We start from the raw sequence: 17898 nt of genomic DNA, 5'->3' as shown, positions 1-17898 counted from the left end.
TGCCGCGTGCCTTGCAGATAAGGCCAGACATAGTTGGTGCGAGATAAGAAGTAGTTAACACTCTTGAGTGTGTGGATGTTTGTGTGCATGAGGAGCTCCGACCAGTGTCCTCGACCTGACTGTTATCAGTGTTCTGGAGGCAGACACTGTTACACATTAACAGCAGTGAACACACACACACACACACAGACACAGACACACACACAGACACAGACACACACACACACACACACACACACACACACACACACACACACACACACACACACACACACACACACACACACACAGGCGTGCTGTGGTGCCCTTCAGTGATAAAGATACGAGGGTCTTTCATATTGACACAACACAAATAAAGCAGGAGACTTATTTTATAAGCGCCTGAATAGATGGAGTTACTGTCGAGGCAGTTAAATAATGCAGATAAGATCTAAATTGGCGGGAGTGAAAATAAAGAATAAATCAACAGGAGCAGAGACTTTTGTGTTGAGTGTTAAGTTAAATTAGATTTTGTGATATTGAACTTTCAACTTTCAAAAATTTTCACCTAGTCTTAAATGTGTGTTTTTTTCATTTTAATAAAAGATTCATGTCACAACATGGTACAAATCTTTAGTTTGATATTTCAGCCACAACTTTAACTTGTCTTTAACATAAACATCCATAAATGAAACATGTATAAGAGCTGGAAATGAAGTGGGAAGCTTCAGATTCCTGGGCCTTCTGGTTGGCTGTGGTTCAGGAGGTGCAGCTACATTTTTTAACAACCATGTACTAATTGGTGGAATTTTTTATGTTTGCTAAACATGACCTGTTAATCTCAAATGAGAGAGCACCAGGGGGGAGGAGACTTTGAAGGAAGCTCTGTTATGTTCGGAGCTGTGATCTGTTCTTCATGCAGTCGAACGCAGAAAAACTTTCTGCTCTTAAATTCCATGCACGTTCACGTTCCATCAAATTTGTTGTGTTTTTAGCAACTATGTCCTTTTACTGGCATCAAGCCTGATAAACCAGAGCCACACGTATGATCTCTTACATGTAGTCAGTCATAATTTATGTTTTAAAGTTCTAGGTTGAGTAAGTAAAACCATATGAATACTTTTCAAAATCAGGATTACCAAGTCTCTCATAGTGAGAAAAAAATAATGAAGCACTTATAACAAACAAGCAAGGAAGACTGAAGAGTTAATTAGTTAATTTATAATCAAGACTTTATGTCAAACGAAATAGAAGGAATCTAAATCCACATTACACACTCAGGTGGCGTGTGATAACCCAGTCCTCCCTCCGCCTTCTCCCTCCATCCTCCTCCTGTATTTCCTCCTTCTCTCCTCCACCTGTGTTTTCTGGTTCACTGGGTGGAGAGTTAGACATTCCAAGCATGCATGTAACACACACACACACACACACACACACACACACACACACACACACACACACACAACACATGCACGCCCCCTCCCACATTCCACACCAATCCTCAGCCGTGACTAAGTCCATTTGTTCAGCTCAGGTCACTGTCTCTCCTTAGCCTATTGTGTGAGAGAGGGGATTGGATGTGTGTGTGTGTGTGTGTGTGTGTGTGTGTGTGAGTGCAACTGCATGTGCTTAACCTACATCTCTTTTTGTTGACTGACATACAAATCTCTCACAGCAAAATAAAGACGCAACAACTCTACTGATGTTTTACTCAAACTTCAAATCTGTCACCTCTGACAAACAGCGGTGGAAGTTGCCTCAGGAAGTTGGGACTTGATTCACATCTGATGAACACACTTCATATATACATAAATAAAAAAAGGGGTTTCTTTTATTGACACCTGAGTGTGATGAGGGTGATCCGACAGGTAACCCCCCCCCATGATGTCTGACAACTGTTGATGTCTCATACTGAAATTTTACGACTTGAATTTTCAAGATTTAACTGTTATCAAAAATATTCTGAGGCCCGACCAGATCCCTCAAATGTATGAAACGTGTATGAAAGATTTGTTTGTTATTTTGTAGCAAGAATAAAACAAATAAAAAGAATGAAGGATGAAAAAGTGAAATTAAAATGTGAATAATTTTGAACGGTCTCAACTCACTAACAGTTTGAGAAACAAGTTTTAAAAACTGCTTCGACATGTTCGTCATGTTCGCACATCTGGCTGAGCGTTATGTGAAGTAGTGGATTGTTGGTTTTGGAAAGTGATTAAATGACTCGACACGATTCATGTAATTTCAACAACAGAAAGGAGTGTGAGGGACGAGGAGCACATGAGCCATTAACACTCATCAAGACTCAGTGAGGACAAGAAAAGTCTTGTTTATCCACATGAAAAGCAAAAATATTCAGTGGTTGAATCATTGCTTTTACAACATGTGTGTGTGTGTGTCACATGCAGAATTGGCAAAGATACACAAGGCAATCTGAGAACAGAGCCTGTGAAGTGTTGATTGACACACACACACACACGCACGCACGCACGCACGCACACACACACACACACTCACAGGCGATTCCAGAATACCGGCTGAAATGAATCAGTCATCATGTTACTTGTAGCTGTCAGTGTGGACTAATCTCTGCTCAGTCTGCCTCCCTCATGTTTTCTTCATCTCTTGCACTTGTTTTTTCCTCTCATCATTCTGCACATGTGTGACTGTGTGTGTGTCACAACAAAAGAAAACACAGACATCAACATTACGCCTCTCTTTTATCAGTTCTAGGCAGAGTTGCGGAATCTTGCTGCTAGAATCGAGGTTTACCGTAACCTTTCCGTCAAAATCTGATCCCAGGCTGCTTTGTGAGTTCATGTCTTTCTCAGCCAATCGAGTTTGATGAAGAACAGTGGGTGGTTCCTTAAATCCGTTTTCAGACATGACCTGCGGATACGAGAAATGGTTCCAGACTGAGTTTCACACACGCACAACACAGAGAGAGGTTTTCTGCACGGTCGCGTTCACAACAGCAACATCTTGATAATCCTCTGCATTATTCAGGCCAGAGGTGGAGCAGCCGGGTGCAGCAGAGGCAGGAAGTGACGTATTAACTCACACGTTCGCGTGTGTGCCCCTCCTCAGCTCCAGAGAATGAGCGGAGAATGTCCGTTGTTCAGTGAATGTCTGAAAGCAGCTAAAGAGCTAAAATCTGAGTGTGTGTGGCTAGGCCATCAAAAAAAATCAGTGGGAAATCATGTCAAGACTTTTTTTTTTTATTGACACTATTACACACTTCTTTATTAGATACACACAAACTGTGGACATGTGTATTAACAAGTGTTAAATTATATTACTTTCTACCACTGAGGGTGAAATACAGTTGCCAGAATAAACCCGTCTTTTTTTCCTCTCAACTAAAACTAACCACAAGTAATCCAGTGTGGTTAAAGCTGCACACCTAAAGTCTGAAAGCTCAGCTCCACCACTGATGTGAGAGCTTTCCTCTCCCCCACCTCCTCCATTTTCCACCGTGTCCCACTGCCTTCCCTAAAGCTCCACCAACACAACAGTTAAATCCCAGAAAGCAGCACATAAGTACCTTTGTTAATTACGTGTGGAAGAATAGGCCCGTTGTATCCTGGTGTGATAACGGTGCCAGCACAACAGAGGGATTACCTCCGGATAATACGTGCGCTGAGCTGACCAGTGTGATGAAGTGTAGTGTAGTGGGAAATAATTAACACAGCTAACTGGTCCGCGGGCTGTACGTCAGCACCGTGTGTTCCTGGCAGGGGTTTAATGTCCCGGGTTACTTCACTGCAGCTGTAACCGATATCTGCACATGCTCTGTTTTTGTAATTTTCTACAGATCTGGTCAATGTTTTTCCTGTTGCTTTGGGAAAAATGCAAGAAATGCCAGTCATGCCATTCTGTGCTGCTTCTCAAATTATTAACAATAATCAGCGCAGGATGCTCTGTCTACTTTGGCTGCATGTGAAGTCCTGAAATAGTGGAATCACACTGTGTCCATGCACACTGTCTCAGTCTCTGCAGGAACCGTTGGCTTTCAGATTCAGCTTCAGACCCTTGATTCAGATGAGGAAATATTCTTTAAATAAAACATTTAAAGCAATAAACATCAAATCAAGTTAATTAAATAAAATCCAGTTTCAATAGCTTCAAAAAACCAAGTTCACAAGATTTCAGGCCAAATTTTGTGACTGCAAAGCTAAATATTCTAAATCCAAGTTTCCAAGACTCCAAGACTCAACAAGTGTTTTGTAGTTTGGTTATATGCTTTTTGTTTCTGTTATTATTTATGTGAAACCGCACGTTTTAGGATGCAAGACCAATTTAGGAAGATGATTCTGAGAATCAAGTGTAATCTTATGTTCTCATCCCATCTTATCTTAAAATAAGGACAAATCAATAATCAGTAAATACCAGATGACAAAAATGCCCTTCTTTGGCCACACAGCCACATACGCTGGTATATGTCCCCACCAGAGTTCCCATCTCGCTGAACCCACCCCCACAACTCTCACACTGCTCTCACATTCCCCCTGAAGTATGGATTCCACACTGACAGCTGGCACTGGGGAGAAAGAAGAGTGCATTTGTGTCTCCTCGTGTGTCGTGGTTTTCCACTCTGTGCCATGTTTAAAGTTTTTTCTGATCTTGAAGGAAGACCAACCCAAAACAGTTTCTGAACCCATTGTGATAATTTATATAAAGTTGCTTTAAAACCGACTCTAAGTGGATTTCCTGCTGTAGTGGAAAGGAAACAGCAAAAGAAAAACAAGAAAGAGACATAATATTGAGACATTCTTGGTGCATACCTTTATCCTTTAATTTCATGCAAACTCATTTATGAAAAACTTGCAACGGTTCATATGATTTGAAATCACGACATCAAGTAAAGCGTGTATTGGTTTGTTCAAGCAAAAGTTGGAGTCGAGACAAACAAGAGCTCAGCAGAACGACCTAAGTGTGTCAAACTACAGCAACAGCTTCCAAAAAGTATTTCCTAAAGTCGTCTGCGTTAACATCCTGCCCCTGATCAGCCTCCACTTCCCGAGGTTGAAGGTCACCTGAGCGTCTCATAAACAACCAATAGGACGAGAGCGTGGCTCACTGTCCATAACATGTCAATCACATTCCAGGCTCAGGTCACAATGGTGGTATTTTTAGGGTTTAGGGTTGGACGTGTGTGTCTGTCTGTCGGTCAGTCTATCACAGTCAATGACACACACACACACACAAACACACACAAACACACAGCTGCCCTGAGCGCTGCGTCACCTCCACCCCCAACCTCCAAACCAACCCGCACCCCCTCAACAGACCCAATCTGACAAGCTAAAGCCCAAAGAAAACAAGGGTATACGTCTCCTGTCCCAGCGATCACCTTTCAGCATCTCATTTGTAACGCCATCAGGAATAACAGCTGGAGAGTGTGTGTGTGCATGACTGTGTGTGTGTGTGTGTGTGTGTGTGTGTGTGTGTGTGTGTGTGGGAGGTGAGGTTCAGAAAAACCAGTTGGAAAGGGTCTGGTTGAAGGGCAGACAAGAGAGAGAGAGAGAAAACAGCAGAGACAAAGAAAGTGGCAGAGGAATTAAACTGTCAGAGAGGGAGATAGAGAGCGACAAAGAGAACAGACAGATCAGAGAGGAGGTGAGATGTAAAGACAGAACAGTACAGACAATTAGGTGACTGACACTCACACAGACCTCCCTGTAGACAGATTTAACTCCATCTTTTCCACCTTTAAAAAGGAGATCCTGCTTCATCACTGAGTGACAAGTCTGTTGATTATCTAAAGTGACCTGGAACCGAATAACATGTTCCTGGGCTTCTTAAATCTGCTTTTATCTGCTCTCTGGTTTCTTATTTTTCATCTTTATTAAGGAAACTAATACTGCAGTAATTAAAGTGTATGGATATTCAAGGCTTAACCGAATATATAGAACTTGAATTAAGGGAAAACATATAATACATAAATTACATTGTGAACATAAATGTGCATATTTTTATTCTGTTCAATAAGTTTTCATATTGATGCATATCTGCAAACATGAACACATAAGATGTGTTAATTAGTGAGATTCTGACAAACATGACAATGAAGTGATTGACCTGAGGCAGAGTGAGACACAGGGAGCAGATAAAGGAGTGAAAGCAGAGTGTGTGTTGTCCTGTGGGGTTCCTGGTGTGTTATTGCAGTCTCCTCTGGTGCGGGCATGTGCTTTCTCTGACCCCCCCCCCCACCACCACACACACACACACACACACACACACACACACACACACACACACACACACACACACACACACACTGTCCCTGACCCCCCTCCCCTCCCCTGATCCACTGGCTGCCCTTTGACCTGCTGTGCTGTAGCACTGACCAAACATACCCCAAACCCACTGAGACCACAATACAGCACTGTGGCGCCACGACCCACACAATACTGCTCTATGCAGGAGAGAGGAGACACAAAAGCTGGGGAGGAAAGAGTAAGAGAAGGAACGGAGGAGAAAGACGTAAGGAATGAAAAAATAAACTGCGTTTATCTACAAATACAAATAATGCTGAAACATTGTGAAATATGTGAGAAGGAAGAAATATAATATATGAGGATTAAAGAATAAAAATATTGATGAATAGGAAACTCATACTTGCATGTTTCTCCTCTCGTCCCTTCTAACTTTTCTAACCTGTCTCTAACAATAACAAATCTGCCTGTCATGAACATTATACATATATTGTGTGTTTGCAGTCCTGTCCTAATTTACTAGTATAAACTCATGTAGCCAAACATTGTTGAAACACAACTTTATTTGTCCAAAACATTTAGAGTCAAATCCTGAATCTCAGAGGAATATTTAAGAAACGACACTCGAGAGATCAAGAACATTTTCTATGTGAATGAGCAGCGAAGCTATAAAAACATCTTGAGTTCAGTTTTAACATCGAACAGCTTAAACCAAAGAGCAGAACCAGTTCGATAGAGAATATGTGATACTCTCAGACCGGGCGGGTGATTTTCGGTCTGTATCTGAGGTTTAGGGTCACTTCCTTTTAGCCTTTCTTTCCTCGTCTCTCACCATTTCTCTCCAAAAAGCTTCTCTTTTGATATCCTATCTCCTCCTGTTTCTTTCTGCCGCTCCCCCCACCTCTACAGACACACGTCACATCTTCACATCACCCCGACACAGACAACCCCCACAGAGAGCGTCCAGACAACCCCATTACCCCCCCACCATTAGCAACGTCAAAGCAAACATTGACTTTATCTAAATGTGGGCTAATAGCCTTTAACATTAACAGGCCCTGTAAAAAAGAGGCTGCAAGAGTGGGTGTGGAGGTGCTGGGCCTTCGCTTCCCTGCAAATGGCTTCATGTCAGTGCAGCTTAAACTCTAAGAGCTGAGAAACGGTTTTGGACGTCTCATTCTGGATTCATCTTATCTCAAATAGCTCGTCTAAACCTCTAGTGAAATCTTTAAAAAGGGGAAAGGTATGTCAAATTGAAAAGTTGCATTGTGGGGGATTTGGACGACAGCTCTTGAGACAACATTTGGCCCTGACATTAGGATTTAACAAGAGGAACTCAGAGCGTCATCTGTGCTCTTTGAAGCTGCCCTTTGTCTGCTAATCACCTCGTAATCAGCAAACACACACACACATTCAAGATATCAGCTTTTCTGTCATTTAAAGGACAAAAAGATTATCACCAGATAATAAAGTTTAAGGGGGTCACCTAAAAGATTGAGTCATCTACTGCAGAATTAAGACTTTTATTTGATATAAAAGGTAAAAAAAAATTCAGTTTTGATCCTCACGCTTTAGTAAAATGACTTTTCTGTGGTAAGTGGAAACCTCACAATCACCAGTCCGACCAGTAATGATGGTTCCTGGATCCAGCAGCCAGATGCCCATCAGGCCATATAGCATCTATCAGCCTGTCAAATGGCCTTTACGATGGTTAGCTGTGATTTAGGACACGTTGCATTGCTCAAACCAGAGGAGCAGATCAGGAGATTTACTGATGAGTGTGTCTGTTCACTCGGAGGTAGTTTGAAGCATCTGTCTGTGGAATGCAGTAGTTTACTCTATGAGGAATCAAGATGCTGTTCTGCTCATCCACCTCCGTCTCCGCTCTCCATTCTTCACATGGAGAGACGTGCAAATACTACTATTACAAGTATTGTCAGTAAAATAATGTTTACTTCAGTTTGTTTTCCTTTAGAACGCCATAGGAAAAGACACAATATTATAGGTTTAATTGAAACATAGAATTGACGTAATGTATAAACAATTAATGATTTTTTGTAAACTACCACCAACACGCTGCTTCCAACGTGTCGATTAATCATCCATTAGTCATTTAGGCATGTCACATTCATGTCAAGCATGTCTAGATCCTCAACTATTCTTCAAATAATCGACTGAGAGAAAATAAATATGTGGAAGTTTAACAAATAGTTTGAAGGACCTGATAAAGACACACATTGGAAAATCACTGGCTCCAGCCTCACAACTGCAAATATTTCCCTTCATGCTGGATAAGTAAGGAGGGTGAGACAAAGCAAAGCAGTTTTACACATATAAGTTAAGTTGAGTATTAGCTGTAGCCCTGCTCTTTTACTTTTCTAAAACATTTCAAGCTCTACTGTCGATCTGTTGTCCTCTGTGCCCGACGACAATTCTCTCCTACATATCATTGTTAGTGTTGGCCCGCTAATTACATTCCCCAGTCATGAGTGTGTGGGACAGGAGGTCGTTAAGTTACTGTGGGCTGTGTGTGTGTGTGTTTGTGTGTTGTGTGTGTGTGTGTGTGTGTGTGTGTGTGTGTGTGTGTGTGTGTTTGTGTGTGTGTGCTTACATGTGTTTAGTCATATCTATGGTTGTATACATTTGCAGAATCAGTGTGTGCGGTTGTTTACGCTCCTCACTGCCTCTCTGTGTGTGTCTCTTTTCCTGCTCCTCCATGTGCATCTCTGATTTGGCATCTCCAGCGCAATGAAGATGCCTTTTTAATATTTGTGGACCTTTTACACTTCGTAGAACAACAAATAAAAACCCTCTCATCTCCGCATCTGTTCCTCTCCCTGCCTGCAGATAACGGGTGGTCTATAGAGCAAAATCACCTGGAAAACATTACATTTGTTTGGACAGGACAGAGCATCAGGAAACCATGTAAACAACCCACACTCATCATCTGATTTCTGGGTATATCCTTTCTTTTCTCTGTCTACTTCCAAGCAGAGTGGGTGGAAGAGGAAAACAAGAAAGATGAGAACACGTTGCAAGTTTTTTCAACATCGCAGGTGAAAGTAGAGAAAAGAAAACTCAATCTGCTGCAATCCTGAAAGGACGCCACAAGGGATGAAAACTGGTTTCATATTCCAGATGGTTAGTTGCACCGTTTCAATCTTCAAGGTGATTTGCTTCATACAGCATCAACCAAACATAACAAAACATGGCAGACAGACCGGCGGCCAATGACGAAGAGGAGCCCGTAGCGCTCAGGTTATTTTTACCAGGCTTTTAGATGTTTGGGGTTGACGTCTGCACTTAACTCAACGTTTGACACGAGAATACAATATCCAGAAGCTGTAGATGTTTCTTTTAATGTTTTCTTTCTTTCTTTAAAAGATTGATACTCTGATATCTGTGCATTCAGCTACTGCCAAGAGACAGTTATCTAAGTTTAGCATAAAGACTGGAAGATGATCAATTAAACTACATTTGTTCCTTATGCACAAAAACAGCAGGTTGTTGTTATGCGAGGGATTACGTGCAGAAAGTAATGACGCAGATAATCACTGCGCCGAGCCAAGAAATAGTCCCTCACATAACGGCCTGTAGCTGCCTGGAGGTTTGTTATTCTCCCCTAAATTAACCATCTCCTGGTTTAGTCCTGCAGACACAAAGGTGCAATTAAAGTTCTTTCAACAAGAAAGTAAATAAGCATCCTGAATACTTCCTGAGAGTTTATTTTCCAACGTCCAGTGCAGCAGGTATCCCAGAATGCACTGTGACTTTACTACCAGTGTTTGACCCCTGTACTGGAGCTCAATGCAGTTCAACCCACAGAGGAGAATGCTAATCTCTCAGCTGCTCAGTCTCATGCTCAACTACACACACACACACACACACACACATGCACACACACACGCACGCACGCACACACACACACACACAGGCCCCAGACACCAGTTCAAACAGTGTGGTTGTGTAAGCCTCTGGGGAGCAGTTTATGTGACATCTGCTGTAATAAAGGCATAAATGTTGCGTCTTCATTTATTTCTGTTTCTGTCTGTGTATGGCTGTGCTTATCTCAGTCTGTCTTCCTTTGTTTGTCATGTCTGCGCCCTGTTGTTTCTCTCTGGATATCCCTTTTCCTCTCTCTCTCTCTCTTTCTCTCCACCTGTATATCCTCCACTCTCTCTGTTCTGTTTCTCTCCTCAGCTTTTCTCTTTATCTCTGTGCCGTGCCGCAGTCCAGCGAAAGCCCTCAGCCGTTCCAAGGTTCCTGCTTCCCCTCGCCGATCAGCACTAACGGTGGAAAACAGACTTCGGTGCCATCTAACGCTCAACTCCAAGGACACCCAGGGAAACGTAACTTCCAGTAACAGTCATTAAAGCTGTTCTCTGAGTCTATCAATTCATCGCAGCCGCTGCCATTTCACTGAAGCAAACCCTACTTCTCATTTTAGAGACATAACTTCCTGGATATATACAATGGCCGCCTTATATTTACTGCAACTGAGCGCTCTGTGGAATGAAAGCTAAAAAGTTCATTTTTCTTTTTAGAAATGTCCTGGTTTGTCCTCTGATATTTCACGTTTCACTGTTCATTGTTTGTGCAGCTGCCCTGAGCAAAACCCTTTTGCTCCAGTATGCATATTCATCTGAGTGATCATCAAGTGACTGATAAGATGATTCCGTCTTTTCTTAGAGTGGAGTGGAGAACGCAGCCATGTTGAGGTTTCATTTTAATACGTCTTAAATTAAATTAGAATTTTGTTCTTAAGACTGGAAACTGTAATCATGACTTTTCTATTCACATGCAATTAAATGAATACGACCGTGGTGAGCGATCTGATCACCGGTTGAACTGCCAGTCCTGAACAAAATGATAATATCAGCTTTGATTTGAGTTTCCTTTCTCTCCACTAGCATTGGGTCCACATCCTGCTGAGAGCCAGAGACTCCCGCCCTGCTTCCTAGAGGCCGTCTTCTGGGGCTCTTTAGTGTAAACAGTCTGATATATGCTCTGTTTTTGTCCCCCTGACATTTATGGGGTTATTTACTGTATTTCAGCCGTAGAGGGACACTGCAGACTCCATGTTTGTTCCTCAACACATCTCGTTCTGGTGTCACAGAACAAAGCCTGCGACTACTTGTATAGTAAAGCTGCTCAGTGGCTTATAAGGTCGACCACTGTGGTGGCACTTGGCAACTCCCACCACAGCTAAAGGTTATACAGTTCCACCCTGACCTTGTGAATGTGGCCCCCTGAATTAGTGCAAGCTTTTCTGAAAAATACAGAGGAATTTGTGGCATCGCGTGCAACCTTTCAAGACACAGCTTTAACATTTGGGATGTCATCTCCGCCACAGAAGACAATGTTACAAGCTTATAATCTTATGTTGAAACAAATAGGAAAGAATTGATGAAATTGGTTCAAAAAGTAAATAATTAAGTTTAAGAAATTTTGACTTTCGTCAGTTGTTGTCACGATCAACCATATTACTTCCAATGACGAGTCCCAGGCACCGCTGCTGCAAAGTGCTTGTCGTCTAATTTTTAAAGGTTTATTAATATTGAATGTATCACGTGTCCATATCGCACCAAATTTAACTCTGCACTTCCTTTGGCCCTTCACAACTCAGAGTGTGAAGCTGATAAGATGAACGGTTCTTCAGATACGCGTTAGAATTCTGGATGAGATGATTCCTGTGAACAAGGATGCTAAAGATGAGCTGGAGAGGATGACAGATGACATGCTGCATTACTCAGAGCCACAGATCCACAGTAACACGGTTTGAACCTCAGGCACAAGATCAACTAAACATGCAAACGTGGAAACAAACAAAGCTTTTTTGTCTCATTTCTGAAAACTGATTTTCACAGTAACTTTGGTTAAATTGCTCAAACACTGTTACTGGACTCAAACCAAGAGAAACAAACCAGGTCCAGGCTCTAACAAGATAAACTTCAGCTTCTAGTAAACAATGACATTTTGTTCCCTCTGTCCTTTTCACCCTCTCGTGTCCTTTCCCTCTCAGTCGCTCCTGTGATACACTTCCTCACTACTTCCTCTTACTTCCTTTCCCCACTTCCCTTCCTTCTCTTTCATCATCCATTATAACTCCTGTCCTCCAATTGCCTTTATCCTCCATTTCTCTCCTTCTCTCGTTCTTCCTCTCTCCTCAGCCCCTCTCTCTGCCCTGCTCAGTTGACAGACTGCAGGCAGTGAGGGGGAGGAAATGCTGTGGCATTGCACAGCAAACTTCCCTAATAGGCTAATCTAATCTCATCTCTTTGCGGTCTATGACCCTGTGTTTACTTTCAGCCCCGTGTCTGCACACAGGCTCGGCCTCGCCTCGCTGAATGCAGCTTTGTTCCAACTGAAAACTCATCGCTGGTGTGATCTTAGGAACGGGCACCAACTCTGTGACCGTCTGCGTACGATGCCCGCTGAGTTGTGATCGGTCTCATCTGCGTACGGCTGTTGTTGTTGTTTGGTTTCATATGTTTGTTAGCTTGTTCGAGCGCTGAGGGTACTGAACTGTACATGACCTTAATCAACAAGCTCCTTATGGGGGTGTTCAAATACTAAATGCTGCTAAACTGAAGGCTGCTGGAGGACTCGGTCCACAGAACAGGTCTTTACCTGCTGTGGCTCAATTACTGCAGGTCACTTTCACAGTTTTAGAGAGAAAAGCTGCGACCAGCGTCACCACAGGCCAAGAAATCAGCCCCATCCAAGTAGGCAGGTTTTTAAAGGGCAGTACCAGTGTGCAGCTATGGTAAACGTTCAACAACATCAGTATGTTTTGGTGTTTGTCTGGTGCACAACAATGACTAGCGTTGTTGGATGGGCAAGTAATGGGCTAGTGTAGAAATGTAGCACAAAATTTTTTTGTCTTATATACACAGTGTACTATAATATACAACATTTCCATATATTTGGACTTTTACTACAATAATTCATATTGCTGAGTTAGCATTGTATATGATTTATAAACGGGATGTTGTTGGGTGACAGATTTCAAGGCTTAAAAGGTCAGGGTGGCTTTTGGTGTTTTGTGCCAGCTGTAGACTTTGTCCTGCCAACAAGGATCATGTGGGAAACAGTAAATTAGGATCACTGCTCTACAGCAAACAAGGCAGAATCTTTGCAAAACAACAAACTACCAGGTACACGAGTGTGTGAGAACTTCCAGGTAGGATCGAGACGACCTGACGGAGCAGAAACCTGCTGAATAACAAGTCAAAGTTCACGGACTAATCTAATAGTGAAGTTCATCCAGGGACACGTGTCTAATGTGTCAGCTAATAAAGTTGTTTCCATTTAAAAAGTGGTGGAAAAGACACAGTTGAAGTTTGTCCCTGAACTACTATTGTCATCCCATCATGCTTCTTGCTTCAGAGGAGTCAAACCACTGTATTTCAAAACCACACTATATATAAAAAACCTTCCAACACAGCAACAACACAGCGAGGATCCAACAACTGAACATGACTCTCCAAATGTCAAACAAATCTTTGGGAAAAAGGGGTTTTGCAAGCACTGCAGAATAATGATACAGCCATTATTTTCACTGACAGAATAATAATGACCGTCAGGCTCCGTGTCTCTGTTGAAATCAGTGCTTCTGTTACTCACCCCTGGCAGCAGCGGACATCAGGAGCAGCTTCAGAAACACACAGACCCAGAAAATCTCCATTTTGGTTGAATTTTCAGAAAGACAGATGCTCAGACTCTTCGACCTGAGGGGAAAATAAATGAGAAATAAAAGATGAAATTATCACAGAGACTCTTTAGTGTGTAGATTCCGTGTGTTTGAATCCTCACAGCTGTGTTGTTTGCTGTCACAGTGTATTTTATTCCAGCCACACTCGTCACTGCACCATCTGATGGGGGACTTTGATTAATCGCTGCCAAAATAGCTGCAAGCGCGATGGAATTAAAACATAATTTACGACCGACTGGCTGACAGCTGGAGAGAATGTGAAACCTGCACATACATATAATAACACATGTGCCTCTCGTAATGAGTTGTCTCAGGTTTTAATACTTTTCAAGCTTCTCTGGACGAGTTTCAATCATTTAATTTGACTTTTCAAAGCACAAACCAGCTTGAACCTTTAGGTAAACGACACATGTCGGAGCTCTCACTCACAAAATGTTGCATTTCTTGGTCTCGTGTCTGATAAATATTCTCTTTTCCGCAGAAGTCAAGTGTCACAGAGTGGTCACCAGTATAAATCTGTCCTAACTTTTCTGAACAGCAGTGTGAGATTTTCTACAAGTACAAAACAATTTTCCCTCGCAGATTTATTCCGTCCACCTGTCCACATGTCCACATGTCTCCCCTTACAGTGGTTTTCATCTCTCCGCCACATAAATTCTTCCCTGAACCTTATGAGGTCTTATTTCTGTGCTTCACCTGCTGCGTCTCTGATCAGCATCCGTCAAAACCTCTGCGTCTCAAAAACACACACACACACACACACACACTTTATACGGTGCGGGATTTGATTTATGACGATCAAGAGGAGAGTTTAAAGTTGGAGTGGAGGTTCAGTCAGATTTCTACAAGTGGAAATCAGTTTACTGGTGTTATTATGTGAATAGAAACATTTGATGAATCAAATAGACGTCAAGCAGCTACAAGTTAAAAGTAAGAAGCTTTTTTAAAGCAGAAATCCTGCAAGCTGGTTGTCATTAAGAAGAACCCAAACTGAAGAGCTAATGTGTTTTAACAAATAACCTGTTTAAAATCAGTTACTTACAAGCCAATTAAAAAAAAACTTATTAAAAAGCCTAATGTGTTTCACCCTTACAGAAAGGCAAGTAAACGTTCCCTTAATAAAACACATGATTCAAGGTTAATGTGTCTGGGCAATAAAACAATAATAAGAATGATCTCAACACAATTTACATCAACTGCTATGTAACAATATACTAGATGTTTAGTTTAAATTTAGTTTGAGAGTTTTAAAACTGTTTATATAGTATTTGTAAAAAGACGAGTTTAAAATCACAACCTTCCCTCATTTGTCTTTAAACTGAAGAGATGATAAATGAACATTTATGTCAAAATCGACTGATATGAAAATGTTTATCTTGATCATATGTTTTAACAACATCTTCCTGTTGAAGTCAAAGTGAACCCTCTGGATTCTGTTGTGTTATAAAATCCTATGATATGAACGTGTCTGCAGATTAATGATCACTGAGGATTAAATGAATGTGACAGAAAATTACACTTTAATATGTAAAAGGAAAAAAATAAGCTGCAGACATTAAGAAATTCTAGAAAAGATAGAATCAAATCAACTTGACTGAGACTCTATATGAAGTGAGACGGATTGTATGTTGGGTTATTTACTGTTATTGTTATTATTATATACATGTACATGAATGTATTCAGAGATAAAGTCAGACTTACTGTTTCCCAGCAGAGATGAGATCTCCTCACACCCGCACGTTTATCATCCCGCAGAAACACGCATTCACCTCCTTCACTTCCTCCAGTAACGCGGACAGATGCGCGTGTCACCGAAACACCGGAGAGTTTCCAAACCTCCAGAGTTTTAAAGAAACTCAGCGAAGAGACAAGAGCACGAAATCTGCAGGTGAAGCACGTGAGTCCGCAGGCTGCGGGGTTTCTGAATGACCGCAGGAAAAGACGAGGACAGATCAAAAGTTTCTCCTCTGGGACAGAAGTGTCCTGACAGTGTCCTCACAGTGTCCTCACAGTTCAGAACCTGGACCCTGAGTCCTCTTGAGTCCACGTCGCCTCCGGCTGCAGCTGCTGCGTCCGAACTTCAGCCGCAGGCGACAAAACAAAAAGTGACTCCGCCGGAACCGTCCCCACTGCGGAGCTCCGGACCAATCACAGGGCAGGCCAATCAGCCCGCGGGCCAATCAGAGGGCGAGAAGGAGCCGGACAAATTTGGAGCGGTTTAAGGAGGCGAGGAGGAGATAGGAGTCCGATCATCTGGAATCATGTGTGAGTGACTGGTGATGAAGTGAGGGTTCCTTAAAGAGAAGGAGGAGGAGGAGGAGGAGAGCTGCAGGGTTCATTCATGCATTCATCATCATCATCATCATCTTCGTCATCTTCTTCATCATCTTCTTCTTCTTCATCATCGTCATCATCATCATCATCTTCGTTATCTTCTTCATCATCTTCTTCTTTTTCTTCTTCTTCTTCTTCTTCCTCCTCCAGTTCTGTAGTGGTGGTAATGTTAAGAATTGTATTATAAATATATATATACGAAATGTAAGACACATATTTTTAATCATTTGAATCATTTTATGATGTTTGTATTTTTCGTTATTAATGTGTTTATTCATTCATTCATCCATTCACTTATTTATTCAACTTCATTCAAAGCCAGGACATTTTGCTGTGACTCTAACGGACACTGCCACCTGGTGGCAAGTATACGTTATTGCAGCAATATGATATTCAAACTACCACTTCATTCACAGTGTTGGTGACATGAAGATGTTCTGCTGCGTTGATAAGATGCTTCTTAAATACTAGTAATAGGAGTTTCACTGTGTCTCTTAGCACTCTGTTGTCAGTATATGATGATACGATGTCAAGTGTCTCTTCTATGTGCAGACAGTGTGAGTCAACACCACCACAGTGGAGCTGAATAGAATCAAGTTTTAAATATTATTATTCTCACCTGTGCTTTTTCTCTCTTCCTTCTATGAGATGCTAAATAAAAACCAGATCATCATCTCTTCTCCTCAGAGCTTCAGGATGTTCACTCCCTCACTTATAAACTGGAGAAAATCAAATTGTCTCGTCTGCAACATCTTAAATCATCTTAAATCATCATTGTGAACATTTCTTATAAAAACATCTTTCTCATTCTGCTCTGGTTTATTGTAGTTCACATTGTAGCTCTGCAGCGCCCTCTCCTGGTCCTGGTCAAGAACAGCACCACCCTGCAGTGCGGTTCCATTGACAGGAGAACCAACTTATAAAGCTTTATTTATTTATATAACACTTATCTTTTCTATATTTACTTTAATCATAAATCTCTCCTGTACTATTTATCATATATTCACCGCACAGAATGTCTTATTTACCAAAAACAGTAAGTAAACATCAAAAAATTGGTCCAAATATTTAACAAATGTATCTGTGACGTCTTCATCTTTCATGAATCAGTCAAATCAGGTTTGTCTGAATGGGGCTGAAGGACCTTAAATGACATCCTGAACTCTGTATCAGCCGAACACGTCATGCAGTGAAACCATCTCACATGATAATTTGGTTTAACTTTGAAATACAGCAGAGTATTGTCTATGGCTGCGTGCCAGTACTACGGCTTTAACCACTGTGTTTTATTTCAGCCTCAGGAGGCGGCCGACCAAACTCCCCAGAGCTTCACAGAGTGTCGAGCAGCTGGAGAGAAAATATCTTTTGATATGATAAGACCTTTAGATGCGACCCGGAACTAAATGTGTGACCAATTTTAAAAAACGATAGGAAACAAACAAATGTGAAAGTGCTGAAGCGATTACTGGGATCAGAGCGGAACAACACAATTATCCAAGGTTAAAAAGAGCAGTGGGAGAAATTACAGCTTCAAAAGGTCATCAAGGACATGAAGCGACGTCCAGCAGACGGTTGACATAGTTCAGCACAAAAAGTGGAAGCAGGGGAAACACTCAGACTGTCTCTGTCTCCTCCAAAGCTCAATAATTAACT

The 17898-nt window shown here is 41.7% G+C and overlaps 1 protein-coding gene across 1 annotated transcript in view; it reads right to left on the bottom strand.

Moving 5' to 3' along the window:
• The window catches only part of fgfrl1a (fibroblast growth factor receptor like 1a), a 67490-nt gene extending 51486 nt beyond the window's left edge, over positions 1-16004 (bottom strand). The window contains exons 1-2 of the mRNA XM_020084074.2: positions 15613-16004; positions 13824-13927 (exon numbers count right to left, since the gene is read on the bottom strand). Coding sequence (XP_019939633.1) covers positions 13824-13884 — 61 coding nt within the window. The 5' untranslated portion in view covers positions 13885-13927; positions 15613-16004. The remainder of the gene's footprint in view (positions 1-13823; positions 13928-15612) is intronic.
• Positions 16005-17898: the final 1894 nt, after the last annotated feature.

The sequence above is a fragment of the Paralichthys olivaceus genome, chromosome 9 (assembly GCF_024713975.1).
Source record: "Paralichthys olivaceus isolate ysfri-2021 chromosome 9, ASM2471397v2, whole genome shotgun sequence".
Taxonomy (NCBI): domain Eukaryota; kingdom Metazoa; phylum Chordata; class Actinopteri; order Pleuronectiformes; family Paralichthyidae; genus Paralichthys; species Paralichthys olivaceus.
This window is presented reverse-complemented; position numbering and strand designations above follow the sequence as displayed.